This window comes from Tursiops truncatus, chromosome 16 (genome assembly GCF_011762595.2).
Source record: "Tursiops truncatus isolate mTurTru1 chromosome 16, mTurTru1.mat.Y, whole genome shotgun sequence".
Lineage (NCBI taxonomy): Eukaryota > Metazoa > Chordata > Mammalia > Artiodactyla > Delphinidae > Tursiops > Tursiops truncatus.
The window spans coordinates 46,191,576-46,208,853 of record NC_047049.1 but is presented as its reverse complement, the minus strand read 5'-3'; the positions used below and the strand labels follow the sequence as shown (position 1 = coordinate 46,208,853).

The following is a 17,278-nucleotide window of genomic DNA, read 5'->3' as shown; positions in this document are numbered from 1 at the left end:
GCTGCTAAGTCCCCTCGTCCCCTATATGCAGGGCCTCTGGTCACCTATGATCCCAGGCGTCCTCCATGTTTCCAGCATGGACCCCCAACTCCCAGTAGGGAGCTCAGTCAAAGAAGAAAGGGTTGTGATCCTTCACCATGCCTTCCTGGGTGCCTGTATCTACACAGTGTTTTCTCTGCCTGAGGAAAAGCCTCTGATGGATGTTGCTGTGAGCGGCAGGCACTTACATTCATGCAAGTGTGAGGTTCCCAGGTGGGGAGGAGGTCAAAGAGATGAGCATCTTGCCACAAAGAAGATGTCCAGTAGCACCCTGACCTTGCAGCCATGTGCTGCTCCACGCAGGTGGACACCCAGGACAGGGTGGAGGAGAAAACTCTAGAGATCCACACAGGTGTGTACTTAGCTGGCACCCAAAGGCACATGCACAGGAGCGCATCCTTTGGAAATGAGTCTAGATGGACACACAGATGATTGCAGCACAGTGGATTTTGGTAGTATAGAAACAGAAACTAGTTGTATCTCTAAAAAATAGGAGGTGAGTTGGGTGATTATGGAAGAGTCACACAGTAGATTATTACAGCCACTTAAGTTGCTTTCTAAGAACTTTTAATGGAATGGGAAAGTGCTCATGGTATAATCTTGAGCCAAAAAGTTAGAAAAGAAAAACTATAAATTCAGTATAATTCTTACCATGTCAGAAATTACGTTATGTGTGTACATATACATGTATGTACAAAAAAGATGTCAGAATTAAACCACATTGTGGCCAGGGAGGACAGACAGACTAGAGATGAAAAGATCAGCCTCTGGACTCAGAGGGACTTGGTTCAGATTCGGCCTCTAGTTCTTAGTAGCCGTATGACCTTGAGCAAAATAATTAGCCTTTGTCAATTTCTTCATTTGCAAAGTGAGGATGGAATGGACTCTACAATCTAGGTAGGACTGGATGAAAAATGTCATTAAAATATCCAGCACAGAGAAGGTGCTCACTAAACAGGAGCTGTTGTTATTAGCACTCTCTCTGGGCGCACAGGTGATACTTGTTTTATTTCTCATTTTTAATTTCTCACAATTTCATGGGTTTTCCAAGTTTTTTACATTAAGAAGATAGTATTTCCATAATTAGGGAAAAAAACCCCACTCTTGAAAGAGTGAACAGGGGACCTCCCTGGCGGTCCAGAGGTTAAGACTCTGCACTTCCACTGCAGGGGGCGTGGGTTTGATCCCTGCTCAGGGAACTAAGATCCTGGCATGCCACCTGGTGTGGCCAAAAAAAAAAGAAAACAAAAAGTGAAGTTCAGAAAAAGCAAATCTTGTGGGACCCTCTGGGACCCTCTAGGAAATTGCTTTACTGATTAATGAAGGTGTTGAAACATCCCCCCGTGGTCACTGGAGAGCTGCAGAGCAGCCAGGCCCGGGTACATCTTCCTGAGTGAATCAACCTGCAGGTGTGTTCACCACATGATAGGGTCAGAGGGGTGTGTCCACTTTCAGAAACAGTGAGGGGTACGCTGGGATCCACGTCATTCACGGCTGCCCTGAAACCTTGCAGTTCCTCCCAGGGACTCGGGCCCAGGCTGTGCACTGTCCCTCGTGACTCCAGGTGGCTCCTGCACAAACCATACGTCCCTTTTTTGCTGCTGCAGATGGAGTGACACCACAGGAAGCTGAGAGCGAGAGAGATGAGGCAGTAGACTGCACCCAGCTGACCTTCTTCCCCGCCTTACACGAAAGCCTGCACTCTGAAGATTTCTTGGAACTGTGTCGGGAGAGACAAGTCATTTTACAAGAGCTTCTTGATCATGAAAAGGTAACACAGCCCATCATGATTATTCTTTAAAGATTATCAGACATGAGAGAACTAAGCTTTCTGCACTCACATGGGAGGTGATATCTCCATTCACCATAAAAAAATCAATGAGCAAAAGCGATGGCATGCTCCTAAATTTGTGGGCCCAGAGCAAGGGTGCAAATGCCCACACATCTTGCATCAAAATGTTTAGAAAATATAAATCAAGCTAATAAACTGTTAAGTGAAATATGTTCTAATGCCCTATATTGACCTTTATAATAACCTGGGGGGCCAGTTTCAAATTTAGAATTCCTGACCTCCTTGTAGTTCAGCACCTTGGCCCCCCGCTCACAGCCTGACCACTTGAGGGATCCATCCCGTGCCTGAGTGAGGGGCCCTGGTGGATGTGTTTGGACACCTGACCCATATGTCCCAGCTGTCCCCACACTCCTCGCCTTGAAAGCAGCTCCCCTTGGCCACCACTCAGGCCTAGAGGAAGCACACTTGAGGCACCTTCAGCCCTCAGAAGGGTGGACCTGGAGAGACAGTAGGCACAGCCAGGAGGCAGGCTGGACCAGTTAGCAGGGAAATCCATTGCTGCGGATGCCTGGAGCTGGACTGTGGGAGCCCAGGCTCTTGGTGTGCATGCATGTCCCCTGGGTATGACTGGAAGAGGGTCAGGGGGTCCCCCTGAAGAACAGGAACAGGGAAGGGCCCTCTTACACAAGTCTAAGAAAGTATGGAAGATGAAGCACGTGTCTTAAAGTAAAACGGACCTGAGCTAAAAACCCCAACTTGGCCACATATTAAATGGCCTGCTACCTAACCTTCGTGAGCCTCAGTTAGTTATTCTCATCTTTAATATGGAGTGCACGGCAACCATTTCACAAAATTCTCATAAGGCTTAAATGGGATAATGGAAGCAAAGTGACTAGCATAGCACCCAGCACACATGAGGTGGCTCATTAAAGACTAATTCTCTTCCCTTTCCAAAGGTTGAGTGGTTTAAGGGCTGGGTAGACTTCCATCTGTCTCTTCCATCAACTCTTCTGTATGGGATGTAAGTGAAGAAGATGCCCCAGCAAAACAGAGGAGCAGGCAGGGCGGGGCTGGCAAGACATGCAGGGGCTACCCAGAGATGAATGCATGAGAGCTGAGGGCTAGTCTGGCTGCAGGGTGGAGGAGAGTGGAGCTGAACTACGGGCCACTGAGTAAGCAGCCTGGGTATCCAGGAGCAAGTGACAAGCTCAGAGAGCTTGTGATGGGTGTGAGCAACGTGCAGAAACCGAAGCATGTCCTTTCCAGGGGCAGATTCCTTGCAGAGACTCCTGGAGGGTGTCAAACTGGGATTTACTCCTTCCAGGGGTTGGGTGAAAGGGCTGACTTTGAAGTGCGTTGGCCAAATGGATGACTGCAGAACTTCTGCCGAGTGTCTAGCTGCTTTCAGATTTGGGTAGCAGTTAATCAAAACAATCCTGGGGGCTTCCCTGGTGGCGCAGTGGTTGAGGGTCCGACTGCCGATGCAGGGGACATGGGTTCGTGCCCCGGTCTGGGAAGATCCCACATGCCGTGGAGCGGCTGGGCCCGTGAGTTATGGCCGCTGAGCCTGCACATCCGGAGCCCGTGCTCCGCAACGGGAGAGGCCACATCAGTGAGAGGCCCGTGTACCGCAAAAAAAAAAAAAACAATCCTGGAACAACAAGGTCTTTGTACATGCTGAACCCACAGCTTTCAGCCAGAGAATACATTTGCAAGTCCCCATCACACCTCACCACCATGCCTTCACACCTCACCACCATGCCTTTGCTCATGCTGGTTTGTCTGTCTGTGGTGCTCTGCACGCTAGACTCCTAGCAGCTGACTCTCCAAAGCCCATCACGACTGGTCCCCAATCTGAAACCTGGAGAGCTGGTCTCTCCCTCATACCTGTCTCTACTGCCCACTGTATCTCCACCTGCCCTTGCTCCTGACATTCAGGCTAACCTTCACCACTTCACCTTCTGCCTCTCTCACTCTACTGATGCTCCTTCATGGAGGGACCCCCCAGGCGCCTAACCTCGGGCATGCCTGGAGAGGCCTTTCAGTAAACACCGATGAATGAAGATTTATTATATTCATGTTCATTTTATTTTGATTATGGAAGTAGTGTAGTCTAATGTGTGAAAGTTTAAAAAATGGATATAAAACATAACGTATGTAACATATATTTATATATGTGTGTATACATAGCCACAGTACCCAGCTGCTGAGTACTAACAGCTGATAACAGTTTGAACATATCATATATGTTCATATAGGTAAATGGATATTTAGTAAATGCCTAGTCAATTGAAAACAGCTAAGAGATCAATGCTTTCTTACTCTTAAAACGTTTCTTTGCCCTTAAAGGATAATGTAAAGCAGTGATTCTCAGCAGGGGGCAGCTTTACCCTGCCCCACCCCTGGGGACATTTTTAGTTGTCATGACTTGGTGGGGAGGGGTTGCTACTGGCATCTAGTGGGCAGAGGCCAGGGATGCTACTTCACATCCTACAATGCTCAGAAGAGCAGAAAATAATTGTTCAGTCGCAAACGCCTATAGTGTCAAGGTGAGAAATCCTGATATGATGGATGCATATTAAACAGATTAAAACCAAGCCCCAGCCATCCCTTCCTACTTTCCTGATAGGGTAAAGAAATACCGGGTTAGATATTGTCTCCATATTGGCTCTTTTCGTCATTTTGATAAGAAGAGAGCAATGGCGATGCTTTGGTTTTATTTGGTGTATTAATTTTATATCGCTGCCGTAACAAATTACCAAAACCTTGGTGACTTAAAGCAGCACACATTTATTAGCTCAAAAGTCTGAGCGCAACATGGCTCAGCTGGTCCTCTGCTTAGGGTCTCACAGGGCTGAAGCCGAGGTGTTGGCAGGGCTGCATCTCTTTCTGGAGGCTCTGGGGATGCAGCCATTTCCAGGCTCGTTCAGGTGTTGGCAGAATTCACCTCCGTGCTTCCGTAGGACTGAGTTCCCGGGTCTTGGCTGGCTGTCAGCCAGGGGTCGTTCTCTGCTTCTAGAGGCCACCCACATCCCTTGTCTGTGGCTCTCTTCCTGCATCTTCAAGGCCAGCTGCAGCAGCCTCCTCACACTACAGAGCTCTCTGAGCTGCTTCTGCCTCATCGTCCCTCCCCCTCATCTCCCCTCTGCCTCCCTCTTCCATTGAATCTCTCCCACCAGTTCTTCTAGTGCCGCCTTCTGCTGCTAAGGTCTCATGGGAATTGGACCCACCAAATAATCCAGGATAATCTCCCTATTTTAAGGTCCACTGATTTGCAACCTTAATTTCATCTGGAATGAAAAATAATTTCAAGCCCTTCAAGCAGCACCTAGGTTAGTATATGATGGGATAACCAGGGATGAGGCTCTTGGGGGACATCTTTGTCCCCAAATACTGCCTGCCACATCTGGTATCACTGAGGGTCCACATGTCACCTAATCCATGCCCCGCCTTCCAAGAAGGGCTTCTGCAGATGGCCTGACTCCCATGTGCTTTTGCCAAGACCAGCCAGGTGGCTCCAGTCCTCCCTGGGCTGGGCTGAGGGCGAGGTCTGGAGTTTACCATCACAGCCAGAGCTAGTCCCAGCATGGCCTGTGCAGCAGGTTCTTGCCTTTGGTACTTGTCCTGGTCTCTGAGAGTCTTATTTTTGCTAACTGTCCCACCCAGCAACACTTCACTCCGGGGTCTTGCTGGGGAAGCCAGAGCCTGAAGCCCACAGGTGACTGACTTTCCCAGCCTCTGAGAGGCAGGTCAGGAGCAGAGAGCGGCTGTTCTCTCGTTTTCCCCTGCCTTGTACTTAAACTTCAGTCCTTCTGGATCTCCATGTCACACAGCAGGAAGCTGTCAGAATGCCACAGGTGGCTCACTGTGGTGGCAGGGACTCCAGGCTGTGCAGACAGGAGCACGTGAAACGCAGCAGGGTCTGAGGCAGGATCTTAGTGCTTGGTGTCCCCTTACCTGCCGGGAGGGGCCACACGAGGTTGGGGGGTGGGGCACAAAGGGACTGAGCAGGGCAAAGCAAGGCAATTCTTGACATTATCAAGACATTGGTTCTTTGCATGAGTTGTTTTGATCCATTTCGTTGGGTTGTGCTTGTTGCCTCTGACTTCACGGTAAACTGTGGGAGAGATTCTTTTCCAATTCAGCCTGAGTTCCTACAAGGTCACTGGAACCAGACACACCTGCTCCCTGAAGAAGCAGGTCTAGGAGACTGGCCAGGGTCACATGGGGACAGGCTCCCAGGAGGCTAGGTGGACAGAGGCTCTAGCCTGGTCCCAATCCCACCTCCACCACCTACACTGCGTGTCTTTGCCCCAAATCGGCGCAGAGGAGCTCTCGGGGGCTTGTATCTGCTATTATCACTGTGATTGTGGCTCTTTTAATGGTACCTTAGCATTTGTTCTTTCCAAGAAGGAGGGAGGAGTGGGGTATGAACCCTGGTACCTAAGCCATGGCCCTGAGGAAGTGGGAAAGGGCCTGTCAGTGCAAATGAGGAAACACTCCTGTTTAAACCCAGCCCCAGCCGGCTTCCAGGGCTTCCACAATGCACCTGGGAGCCTGTGAAGCCAGGAACTGTGGAGGTTGGGCAAGTGTTGAGCTTGGACAAAATGGGAGAATCCAGGTCTGAGTGGGTCTGTTTCCTGCTGAGATGGTGGAGGATGTGACAGAGGGTCAGAGTAGAGCCCACGAGAAACCTGACCAGCTGGGATGGGGCCCATCTAGGGTTCTATGTCCACTACAAAATACAGCATTTTGTGGGAAAGAGGGAAGTTGCTGGGTTTGGGGCCTTGACTGATGTGTGGTGAGTCCCCTGAATTTAAAGCCTGAGGCAGAGAGGAGCATAGGGAAGCAGGCCTGGGAACTCAGGGACGTCCACGGGCTGGAAGAGTGGGCTGAGTCGGGTCTGGGCTGCAGAGCTCATTGTGGAGCGGGCCCTGTGACCTGGCCCCCTCCACTGCCCACACCTCTACTAGCCAGATCATTGCAGCCTCATGCCCACCCACTCACCACTCCCCTGCAACCAGAGGCCCCCTCCTGGGTGAGCCTGTGCTGATGTGTCCGTCCCCAGAGCACTCATAGCGACGGGCCGCCCACAGCACTCCGCTCACTCTGCTGCCAGCATCTTCCTTGTCACACGGCTCTGTAATTATTCTTGAGTCCTCCTGTGATGCCTTTAAAGGCAGGGACAGGCTGGAATTTATTCTTGTCTCTCCCTTCCCTGACTCGTAGTATCTGTGCTCTGGAAAGATCTGCTGAACTGGAGAACACAGCTGTATCAACGGACCGTCCATGGGGAGCCCCCCACTCTGGTGTGCCTTGTGGCAGTGTAGGGGCTCCAGGCGTGGGCAGCCTGCCCACCACAGTGACATGGGTCTGCTCTCGAGAACCTCGGGAACTGGCCTGAGGGGTGGCATGCCCTGGGCCTACCTCGTTCATTGGGGGAGCCCCTCTGGGAGCAGGTAAGGCATGGCGGAGCAGGCCTGGCTGCCTTGCAAATCCACCACCACCAAGGAAGAAGATGCCAACAGTTCATGCCCAGGAGGGCCGCTTGGCACAGGGCAAGTGCTCAGACTGGACGGAGAGCCTCGTTCTGCTCTTTATTTATCACTATTACTGGCAGAAGTGTCAATAGCTGGAGGTCTGGAGCACTTGCTTCGGGTGCTTTTCCTACATCTCATCGAGTCTCACCATGGGCCCTGTGAGGGAGGCTTTATCATTTTCATCTTAAAGATGGCAAAACCAGAGCCTAGAGAGGCTGCTAACTGGAATTGCTCGTATTTCATCTCAGCTCTGTCTTACTCCAAGTTCATGGGGTTTTCTCTCTTTTTCCTAGCTCCTAGCCTACTATGTTGGGCAAGTTACATAAACTCTCCACCACCCTATTCTTCAGCAACCTTCCTGTGTTGGCCTTGGACATGTTGGCTCCAGGACCCCTCTGCTTCCTCTGCGAATGTTCCGGTTAATGCCGCCTCAGGCAGGCAGGCCTCCAGGTTCTTCACCATGCACGGCGTCTCCGCCAGGACGTAGCGTGACACGCACGTGCCAGCCTGCCTGCCTGCACGTGACTTAGCCCCAGCTCCTTAATCCTTGGTCATTCTACTTACTGTCAAGGACAGGAACTGGAAGTCGAGGAAGGGAGGATTGTTGCACTGACCCTAGAACCATGAACGTGTTTAAGCAAACATATAGAGGGTTTGACCGTGGCAGGGGTGTGTGTGTGTGTGTGTGTGTGTGTGTGTGTGTGTGTGTGTGTGTGTGTGCGCGCGCGCGCGCGAGTGGGTGGTTATTTTCTGCATTTCCCCAGACTAATATTTTCTGCTTGTGTTGAAACATTTTGAGGCAAGTATTGTTGTAAGCTGAGAATTCCCCTAATTAAGAAGTCTCCATAAGACCTTTTGGGTCTTGTGCTTTTTCTAAGTGAAAGCACACCCACAGCAGGGTGTACGTGGTGGGTGTGCGCCCAGGCTCAGAACGCCCGGAGCACCTGCCTTCAAGTGGCCATCACGTAAAGTGGGCAGGCAGCCCGTGGCGAGCCCTGGCTCCTCCTCCCCTGCCGTCTCAGAAGCGCTTGCTTTCATGGTCTTTGCCGATGCAGCCCAGGAGACTCCGGGGCACATCTCCTTCCAGACTTCTGGATGGCTTGTCCCCACAGAGGCCTCTGGGGGAAGCAGGCAGACCTGGAGCTCGGAATGGCAGCAGCTTAACTCATTTCTTTGCGAGAACATTGGAGCTCTGATCGCCTCTAGCGATACCTGGGATGGTAATTATTCTGTGCCACTTTTGCGTCATTGATTAATGATTCCCAGAACCATGAACACATTTCTCTGCAAACAGCTCCATTTGACATGAGGAGTGGTTTATTTAATGTATGTTAACTGTGGGCTTGTGTCAGCCACTGCGTGGTTGGGGACGGTCCCTTGTTCCCCCTCCACAGAGCTGCTCACAGAAGTGAAGTGAGTCTCCACTTAAAAAAATGTGCTTCCAGACCCAGTCCAGAGTTAGAACTCACATGGGAGTTGTTTTTACTGTTGCTGTTCTTTTTAATTACATGAAAAACTAAACATTTATTTTTTTTTTCATACAAACTCAATGTAAAATATTAGTTTGACCTTGTTAGAAATGAAACCAGCTTACAGGGAGATCATTTTGCTCTGAACAGCAGGGAGCGGCATCAGGCCCTTCCTAGGTATTTTGAGCTGACGTCATTTGTAGAAGGCAAAGAACTGTGTTAACCTCTGCACGTAGTAACTACCCCCCTGGGTGAGTCGCCACGAGTAACTAGAATGCAGAGCTGCACATGTCATCCCTACTGAACACCTTCTGAGACTCTCTTTGGCATACTTTGTGCACAGGGCCACTGAGCTGGCCCTGTGCTTCCCTGGACTTGCTTCCCTTGCCCTTACATGAGTGGGCGAGTGTGTGCGCACACACACACCTGCCTTTTTACTCTAATTATACAGAACGACTTATAATCTCTAAACATGTCCAACTGGCTCAAGACTTTGTACCTTGCCAAGCTTCTCCTCTGTTTTCATCATCTCAACACCCAACCTCAGCCTTGGGGTCACGTCCTTGGGACCCACTTCTCTGATGTCACCTGCCCCCCCCCTCCCCGGATGCTGTCTGGGCCAGGCACTCTCCTCTGTGCCCTGAGAATGCTTGTATCTCCCCCCAACCCCATGCTGTACCAGGACAGTTGGTATTCTTCTCTCTTTCCTGTTAGACCACGCGCACCACAAGATGTGTGTTCCCTCCCTTTATGTTTGTGTGGAGGCACAGGCCAAACATTCAATATGTATCTATTAAATGAAAGCATGAGCAGATGGATGAGTTATAGCGATGTGCCTGCATGTGATGGGACCTCTACTTTCAGAGCCTCGCTGGTGTCCACGGATTGGTTTCTAAGTATGGTTTTCAGATTGTCTGCGTCAGAATCATCTGGGCTGCCTATTAAAATGCAAATTCCAGGGCCCATTCAGCACTTGCTGAATCAGAACAACTGGGAATGTAACCTGGGAAGATGAACTTTAACAAGCTGCCTGGGTGATTCTCATACATACTAACTTTTCAAATAAATGCTGAGATCCACAAGTCTGGGTTTTACGATATACGGAGCTGCCCTGGCTAGAAACATGCTTCAACTTCAGTCACTGAGTGCAGATTCTAAATGCAGCTAATGCTACACACTGCGCCTTGAACAGTTCAGGACTTGTAATCCTTTTCACATTATACTGGTGCAGTTTCAATCCTTTTCCGTTTGGTCTCCCCTGAGCCAGCAGAGAAAGGGTGGAGGCTTGCCTGTTGGCAGGCTTGCTGTGCAAGTGGCACACGCAGGCAGGCAGGGGGCATCCCTGCTCCTTGTCTCCACCTGAAAATACGAGCTGCCATCAGGAGATCCAAGTGTTATATTACTTCTCAGATCTGCCAAACTGACATATAAAAATAATATCTCCTTATTGTTTTAATATACATTTCTTTGCTTACTAGTGTCACTGAATGCTCCATCTAAAAGTGATCAATAGAGAAAAAGTAGATGCCCGAATTCATAGGTAGCCAGCACAAATGGAATTGAAATAGTCTCTCTCCTTTTGAATACTTAACTTTTTCTCAGCAATCTGTACTGTTTTTTGAGATAAGAGAATACTTATTCCATACACCACTGTAACAGAATGTATTGATAACAAGGTCTAGGTGAGCAGACGTGTGGAAAGGGAAGCGTGACACATGTGAGCACGGTTGAAGCTTTCTTTGCAGTAGATTTTTTGCACAAGTATAAGAGAATGTACACGTTAGCGCTCTTACTGGGTACTTCACATGAGCTCTGAATCTCACTTCTTCTACCTATAAAATTAGAGCATTGTACTCAATTGCAGACTAGTAATGCTGGAAAAAATCTTCAGGGAGCCTCCAGTCGGCCTCCCCTTTTGCACACTGAGGGCTGCCTCTAGGAGAATGTGCTGGCGTGGGCTTCCGTAGAATGTCCCAGCCAACTGTTGTCCCTCTAACTTGAGCTCTGGCAGTTTGGGATTTCCAGACAACCTGTTCCTTATCATACGCAGAACCAGGTGTGGCCATGTACTTGGTTATTCACCCATCAGGAATGATAATATATCATCTAGCTGATCCTAAAAAATTCTGCTTATCAAGCTGAAGTTCCAGTCTTTTTAAAGTCATAGAATCATGGCAGGAGGGAATTCCTAATCATGATTAAACTTGGGGGTGGAGCCCTCTCAGGACTAATTTAAATGGAAGAGCAGGGAAGAGTTCACTTGGATTCATTTTCCAGTTTTTAGAATGCCGCTCTTTCCTAGCAGAGTCCATTTTTAAGCTATAAACCCAGCTCTCACCAGACGTTTTTCTTGTGGTTTTGTTTATTCTGGTTGTTACTTATTTCTCCCCAAGGGAAAACATCAGGAGATCATGGAAACATGCTGCAGCCCCTGCTCTTGGCACAGAGTTTGGGTGAGGGGGCGGCATCGTGGGGAGGGAAGAGGTTTGGGAGGTACATAGGCCTGGACTGCGCTTGGGCCCCGCTTGTGAGCATGTGAATGTGAGGATGAAGCATCCTCCGTACAAAGGCATAAGAAAAACGTTTCAATGGCTCGGCATAGGGGACATAAACACCCTGCAGCAGTGCTGCTGGGAGTGTAAGTTAGCGTCACCTTGCAGGAGGGCAGGCTGGCACTAGATCACAATTTAAAATGTCCACATCCTTGACCTGCAGTTCTGCTTCTAGGAATTCAACCTAAAGATTTACTCATGTGTCCCAAGTGACATGTGTATAAGGCTGGTCACTGTAGCATCACTTGTGATGTCAAAACATTTGAAAACAACCTGAGTCAATAGGGGGTCGGTCTAATAAGTTGTGGTACATCCATGGAAGGGAATGGTCTGCACTGTTTAATAAAAGTGAGACAACTCTATAAGAAGTGATTTGGAAGGGTCTGCTAGATGGCCTATTCAGGGAGAAAACTAGATACAGACCAGTAACTATACGAATATGCGGTTTGTGTAAAAAAAGAGAATATGTACAAAACATGCTGTGTATTCACCGAATCTCTTCAGTATAACATACCGCAGGAGAAGCAAAACTTTCCCTCTACCCTCTTAGAGTCTCCAGCTAGGCCTGAGAATTCAGTGGACAGAAGACAGATTGACAGGAGAAATGTGTACAGATTTTATTTTTGCATGTACACGGGAGGCTTCACAGGAAAATGAAGACATCTAAGGCCCCCAGGATCTGAGCACACCTACTTTGCAGCTTCAGCAGCCACGCTGACCTCTCTTCTGCTCCCCAAACCTGCCCTTCCTGCCTCTAGGCTCTGAGCTGGATGTTCCCGTTCCCTGAAATTTCTTCTCCCAGCTTCTGCATGACTGCCCATTTCCATCCTTCAAGTCTCAGGGTCTGTCTAAAATAGTGTCCACCTCCAAGTTTCTCTCTGCCTTATTATCATCAACCTGTTTTTTTTTCTCTCAACACATATCACAGTCTGTGATAGTTTATTAGTTGATGTGTCTTCCCCCACTGGATTTTAAGTCCCACGGTTGTAGGGTTCTTGTTTATCTTGTTTGTTCCTGACTGACTAATCCTGTTTGATGCAGCGGTGTGAGAACTGGTATCCAGGGCTGCTTTCCAGGCTTCACCACTGCAGTCCTATCATTGCTCCCAAAGGTGAGCACAGAGCTTAACTTCAGTCCCAGGCTCTGCCACTTACCCATCTTTGATGAGATTCTTATCTCTGGGACCCCTTTTTTTCCATCTCTAAATTAGAGTAGTAAAACTACCTTTGCCCAACTGTAAGGATTATACTGGTTAATATGTGTAAAATGTTTACAATGGTTATAAAAAAAAAAGTAGGTAGTAAAAAAAAAAAGTCAGGTCCTCTTTTGGATAACTGGAATTAGCACAGAATTACCCTGAGAAAATGTTGGTCTTGGTCTTACTCTGGTCCATTTGGGCTCCCGACATCTAAAAATTCATGTATTCTCTCACTCGTTCCTTTGGAGATTTTTTCCATGTAAGGACCCACCTAGTCCTTACTTCATGCGGGACTCTGGGTCATAAGACACCCTCTCAGGTCAGGCTCCCCAGAAAGCCCATGTTGAGCCAGAGATGTGCGTGCAGCAAGTTCATTGGGAGCGCGGGTCATTGGACTGGGCCCAGCGAGAAGTGCAGACTCAGCAAGGCCTCGGCTGATCCCACGGGAGCTCAGAGTTGACCTGAGTGGAGGCAAAAGGTCTGGCCCTTCCTTCTCTGACCAGTTGTTGGGTACGGACGGCCACTGGGATGAGGACATGACCTTTGGCCAGGTACTCTCTTTAGCTGAGGGATTCTGGAAAGCTGCCAACATCTTCAGCTGCTGAGAGAACGTGCTTGAGCCTGAAAGACGAGACCTAGGCAGAGCTCGTGCCACCTCTGCGCACACCTTGGACCAGCCTTGGCCTTGTAGACAGCAGAACCAGTCTTGCCTTGTGGTTCTAGGCAGACCCGGTTCCAGTCCTGGCTCAACCAGTTTCCAGCTGGCCTCTGGACAAGCTCCTTCGCCTTTGTAACTGAGGGATGCCTTGGACCTTGAAAACTTTCCTCTTTGTTTACGGAGGAATGTTTTGCACAGTTGTAGAGGAGCTTAAAGTGAGAGGAAAAAAAGGCCAGCGTGCTCAACACAGCAATAAACACTCATCCACACGCCTCGGTGCGGGTGGGGTGGCCTTGGGTAGATGAAATAATGAAACAGGGTGTTGGGTGTAGAAATGAAACTTAGACTGTGAAGAGCAGTGCAGCTCTGGGGCAGCGGCTCTGTCATTTACAGGGTGCTACTCTCACCCCCAAGGGCCTGGTGGGCGACCGGCCACTGCCCTCCTGCCCTCCAAAAGGAGATGAGCATGCTTCCTTTGCACGTGGCCTGACTGGCACTCTCTCCCTGCAGGTGACACAGAAGTACTCCCTGGTCATCGTGCAGGGTCACCTGGTCTGCGAAGGGCTCCTGCTCTTTGGCCAGCAGCACTTCTACATCTGCGAGAACTTCACACTCTCTCCCGTGGGTGATGTCTACTGCACCCGCCACTGCTTATCCAAGTGAGTGTCCCTCCCCTCCCAGCAGATTCTGCCCTGAGCCCCAAGCTGCCTTCTCAGCCACCCCCATGCCTATATCTCCCACCTTGTTCTTTCTATGGGCTCAGGTTTGGGCCTGAAACTGAGCCACAAGATAAAACAGAGGAACCTTAAGGCATAGGCATCGTGATTGTGGTTCCCCAAAGCTAAAATCTGGAGCGGTTAACAATGCAGCAGCTCCTGGGGCTTTCCTGCTGTGGAATGCACCACAGGACAAAGGGCCTTAGGTTGTTTGGGTAATAGAATCCAGTCCCATCAGCTTAGTCATTCAACAACTTCTTTGATTGTTCATCCTTATGCAAGACATCAGGCCCTGTCCCTTCATGCCCGCAAGGCACATGAGCGCAATCAGCAGCATAAACAGGTTCTTTTGGAAAGAGTTTGGAACACACTGTCATCAAGGGACAAAATACATGTTATTTGAGGACTCTTCGGGGTTCATGCTTGGAGAGATGGCATGGGGCTTGTGTGGGGAGGGACAGGTACTTGAGGAAGTAGGCTAAGATCTGGGTCTTGAAGGATGGGTGAGACTTGGGTAGAAATCTGAAGAGTCATTTTTACACTAACTAATACCAGAGGTCTTTGGCAGGAAATTCCGAGGTTCTTCTTTAGGATCCAATGCAGTTGGTCTACTTGGGTTCATTCGGTTGTTATTGATTAATTCTCTAGTGTTTATAAAGTACTGCCATTCAAAACCAAATTGATTGTGTTTGCACTTTTGCTAAAGGTTCAGTTCTCAAGTTGTATGTTTTCATCACTTTTGGAGAAATTTAGGTGTAGATTTCTTTTCTGGTTAGCTAAGGCTCAAGTAATGACAAAATGACCTCTTAGCCCAGTGGCTCTCAAACTAAACTACATCGAATCACCTGGAAGGCTTGTTAAAACAGACTTCTGGGACCCCTCATCAGCCCAGTTTCTAATGTGGTAGGTCTGAGTTAGGGCTGAAGATTTTTAACAAGTTCTCAGCTAATGTTGATGCTACTGGTCTGGGACTACACTTTGAGAACCACTCTTTAAGACTATTGACAGAGGAACCAGAGCCTTACCTGCCAATAACTAAGAATTTTAACTCCCAGGTGTCATATCATTTCCAGCCTATGTCAGGAAGCAAGAGTTTAAGGAGCACAGAAGGATAGATGTCAGCCCACCCTCCTTTGATTTAGGTTTGTTTTAAAATGCTTGGCCTTTTTCTCTCTGCTAATTTCCATCTTTTATTCATACCAAACGTTCACCAATTGCAGTGAGTCTTCTGTTCTTTTCCAAGGCAGGAGCATAATTAATACTTGGCACACTCATCCCATCTTATTGCTCATGTTTTATTGATACTGATCAATATGGACAATGGGTCTGCTGACTCGCCTTTCTGAGAGCTGATGAAAGCTTTCTCCTCTACGTATATGCATGGCGTGCCCATGAAATGACTTGCATAAACCATTGCTTCACTCTCCACCTCTGGTTTAAATTGAGTTGGTGTTAGATAAGACCTTATTGATTAGGTAAATTGTGTTTATGAGGTGTATGTAATCATGATCAAATTGACTATATCTGCACTTTCAACAGAAGCCCAGTTGTCAGGTTGGACGTACTCAAGTCTGGAAAGGTACTTTTCTAGAATGCAAATAGGAGAGTACTGAGAATAAATTACCACCTTGGAATATCGTTTGGGAATTGCCATAGGTAATTTTAGTCACCGTACCTCAGAGAAGCGTTTGTTAACCAGACAGTGCTTTCTCTCTGATCCCCTGTCTACTGCCCTAAGAAAATGCTGGCACTCGTGGAGTTGTGGTCCTCAGAGATGGGCCATTAGATCATGTCAGATCAGTGGGGATTAAGTCTTATTTTGACCATGGAGACTAAGGAAGATACGTAAATAAGCCAGTTAAACATAAAGCTAAGTCACCTCCGAAGTGTTTCTCTAGAAGACTGCCATCAGTTTGAGTACAGTTGAGCGTTAGACCTTGAAGAGACTCCCCAGCGTGCCATGAAAATATCCCAGACAAAACTCAAGGGCACTGCCAGTCCTCCAGCAGGGGCTGGCTTGTGTACTTTGGGACTTTCCTTAGAAAGTAAGACCCTTTCCAGAAGGTTATATTTTGCTTTCAGTGGGATCTCTTCTTGGCAGAATTGGGTGACTGTACTAACTGGGTTGGCCAAAAAGTTCGTTAGAGTTTTTCCATAACATCCTATGGAAAGCCCAAACGAACTTTTTGGCCAACCCAGTAGCTGTCTAGGGCTCCTGTAACAAAGTATCAAAAACCGGGTGGCTTTAAAAAAAAAATAATTTATCGTCTCACAGTCCTGGAGGTTAAAAGTGTCGGCAGGGTCATGCTCCCTCTACAGCTTTAGGGGAGGATCCTTCCTCGCCTCTTCTAGCTGCTAGTGTTCCCTGGCAATCCTTGGTGGTCCATAGCTTGTATATACATCACTCGGTCACATGGCCATCTTCTCCCCGTGTGTGTCTGTCTCTGTGTCCAAGTTTCCCCTTTATATGAGGAGACTAGTCATACTGGATTAGGGCCTATCTCAATGACCTCCCTTTATTACCTCTGTTATTTACCTATTTCTAAATAAAGTTAAATTCTGAGGTACTGGGGATTAGGAACTTCAACATATATCTTTTAGGGGACACGATTCAACCCGTAACAGTAGCAGCCGAGCTCACAGTGCATAGCGTTTGGGAATCCAGACCAGCCAGTTGGCTCCTTGTGACGGGGTGCTTTTAGTCAGATATCTCCTTCACATCAGTCAGCAGTTTTAAGGCATCATCTCTCTGTTTAATTCAACAAATACTTACTGAAAGTCTGTCTTGTACCAGCACGGTGGTAGACTCCACAGATACATAGATCAGTCAGATGTGGGCTGAGTCTGGTAAAGCGTTTGGGATCTAGCAAGTTATTTGGGTATAAATTCCAGGTATAAATTCCTGACAACAATTGGATACATACAAATGTGGGGCAAATCAAAGTATGTTTTAGTTTGAAAGCCACTTCTATTACCAAAGACCCAGTCAATCTATATCTTGCTTATCATTTAGTTTACTGTGATTTCCCTAGTTAAGAATATTAGAAGTTTTACTATGACCACCCTGGGCAATTTGCATATATCATTATAGGTGTCATGCAAGAGCTGTGAACAGCATCCTTTGAACTGTGGCCACAGCTCCATCTAAAGAAGAACATGGATCAGCGACTCCTTTCTACTCATTGACCTTGGGGCCCTGAACTCTGATTTAATGCACATGTAGAATATAGTGTTGGCAAAGAGACGCAGTCCTAGCTGTGTGACTAATGCTTTGCACGATGGAACTCAATAATGTCATTCACAATTTAGTCTTC

The 17,278-nt window shown here is 48.1% G+C and overlaps 1 protein-coding gene across 3 annotated transcripts in view; it reads left to right on the top strand.

Moving 5' to 3' along the window:
• Positions 1-17,278, top strand: part of WDFY4 (WDFY family member 4) — a 277,304-nt gene that overhangs the window by 179,960 nt on the left and 80,066 nt on the right. For all 3 annotated transcript variants that reach the window (XM_073793353.1, XM_073793354.1, XM_033841802.2), the window contains exons 43-44: positions 1,647-1,810; positions 13,759-13,907. In XM_073793353.1, coding sequence (XP_073649454.1) covers positions 1,647-1,810; positions 13,759-13,907 — 313 coding nt within the window. The remainder of the gene's footprint in view (positions 1-1,646; positions 1,811-13,758; positions 13,908-17,278) is intronic.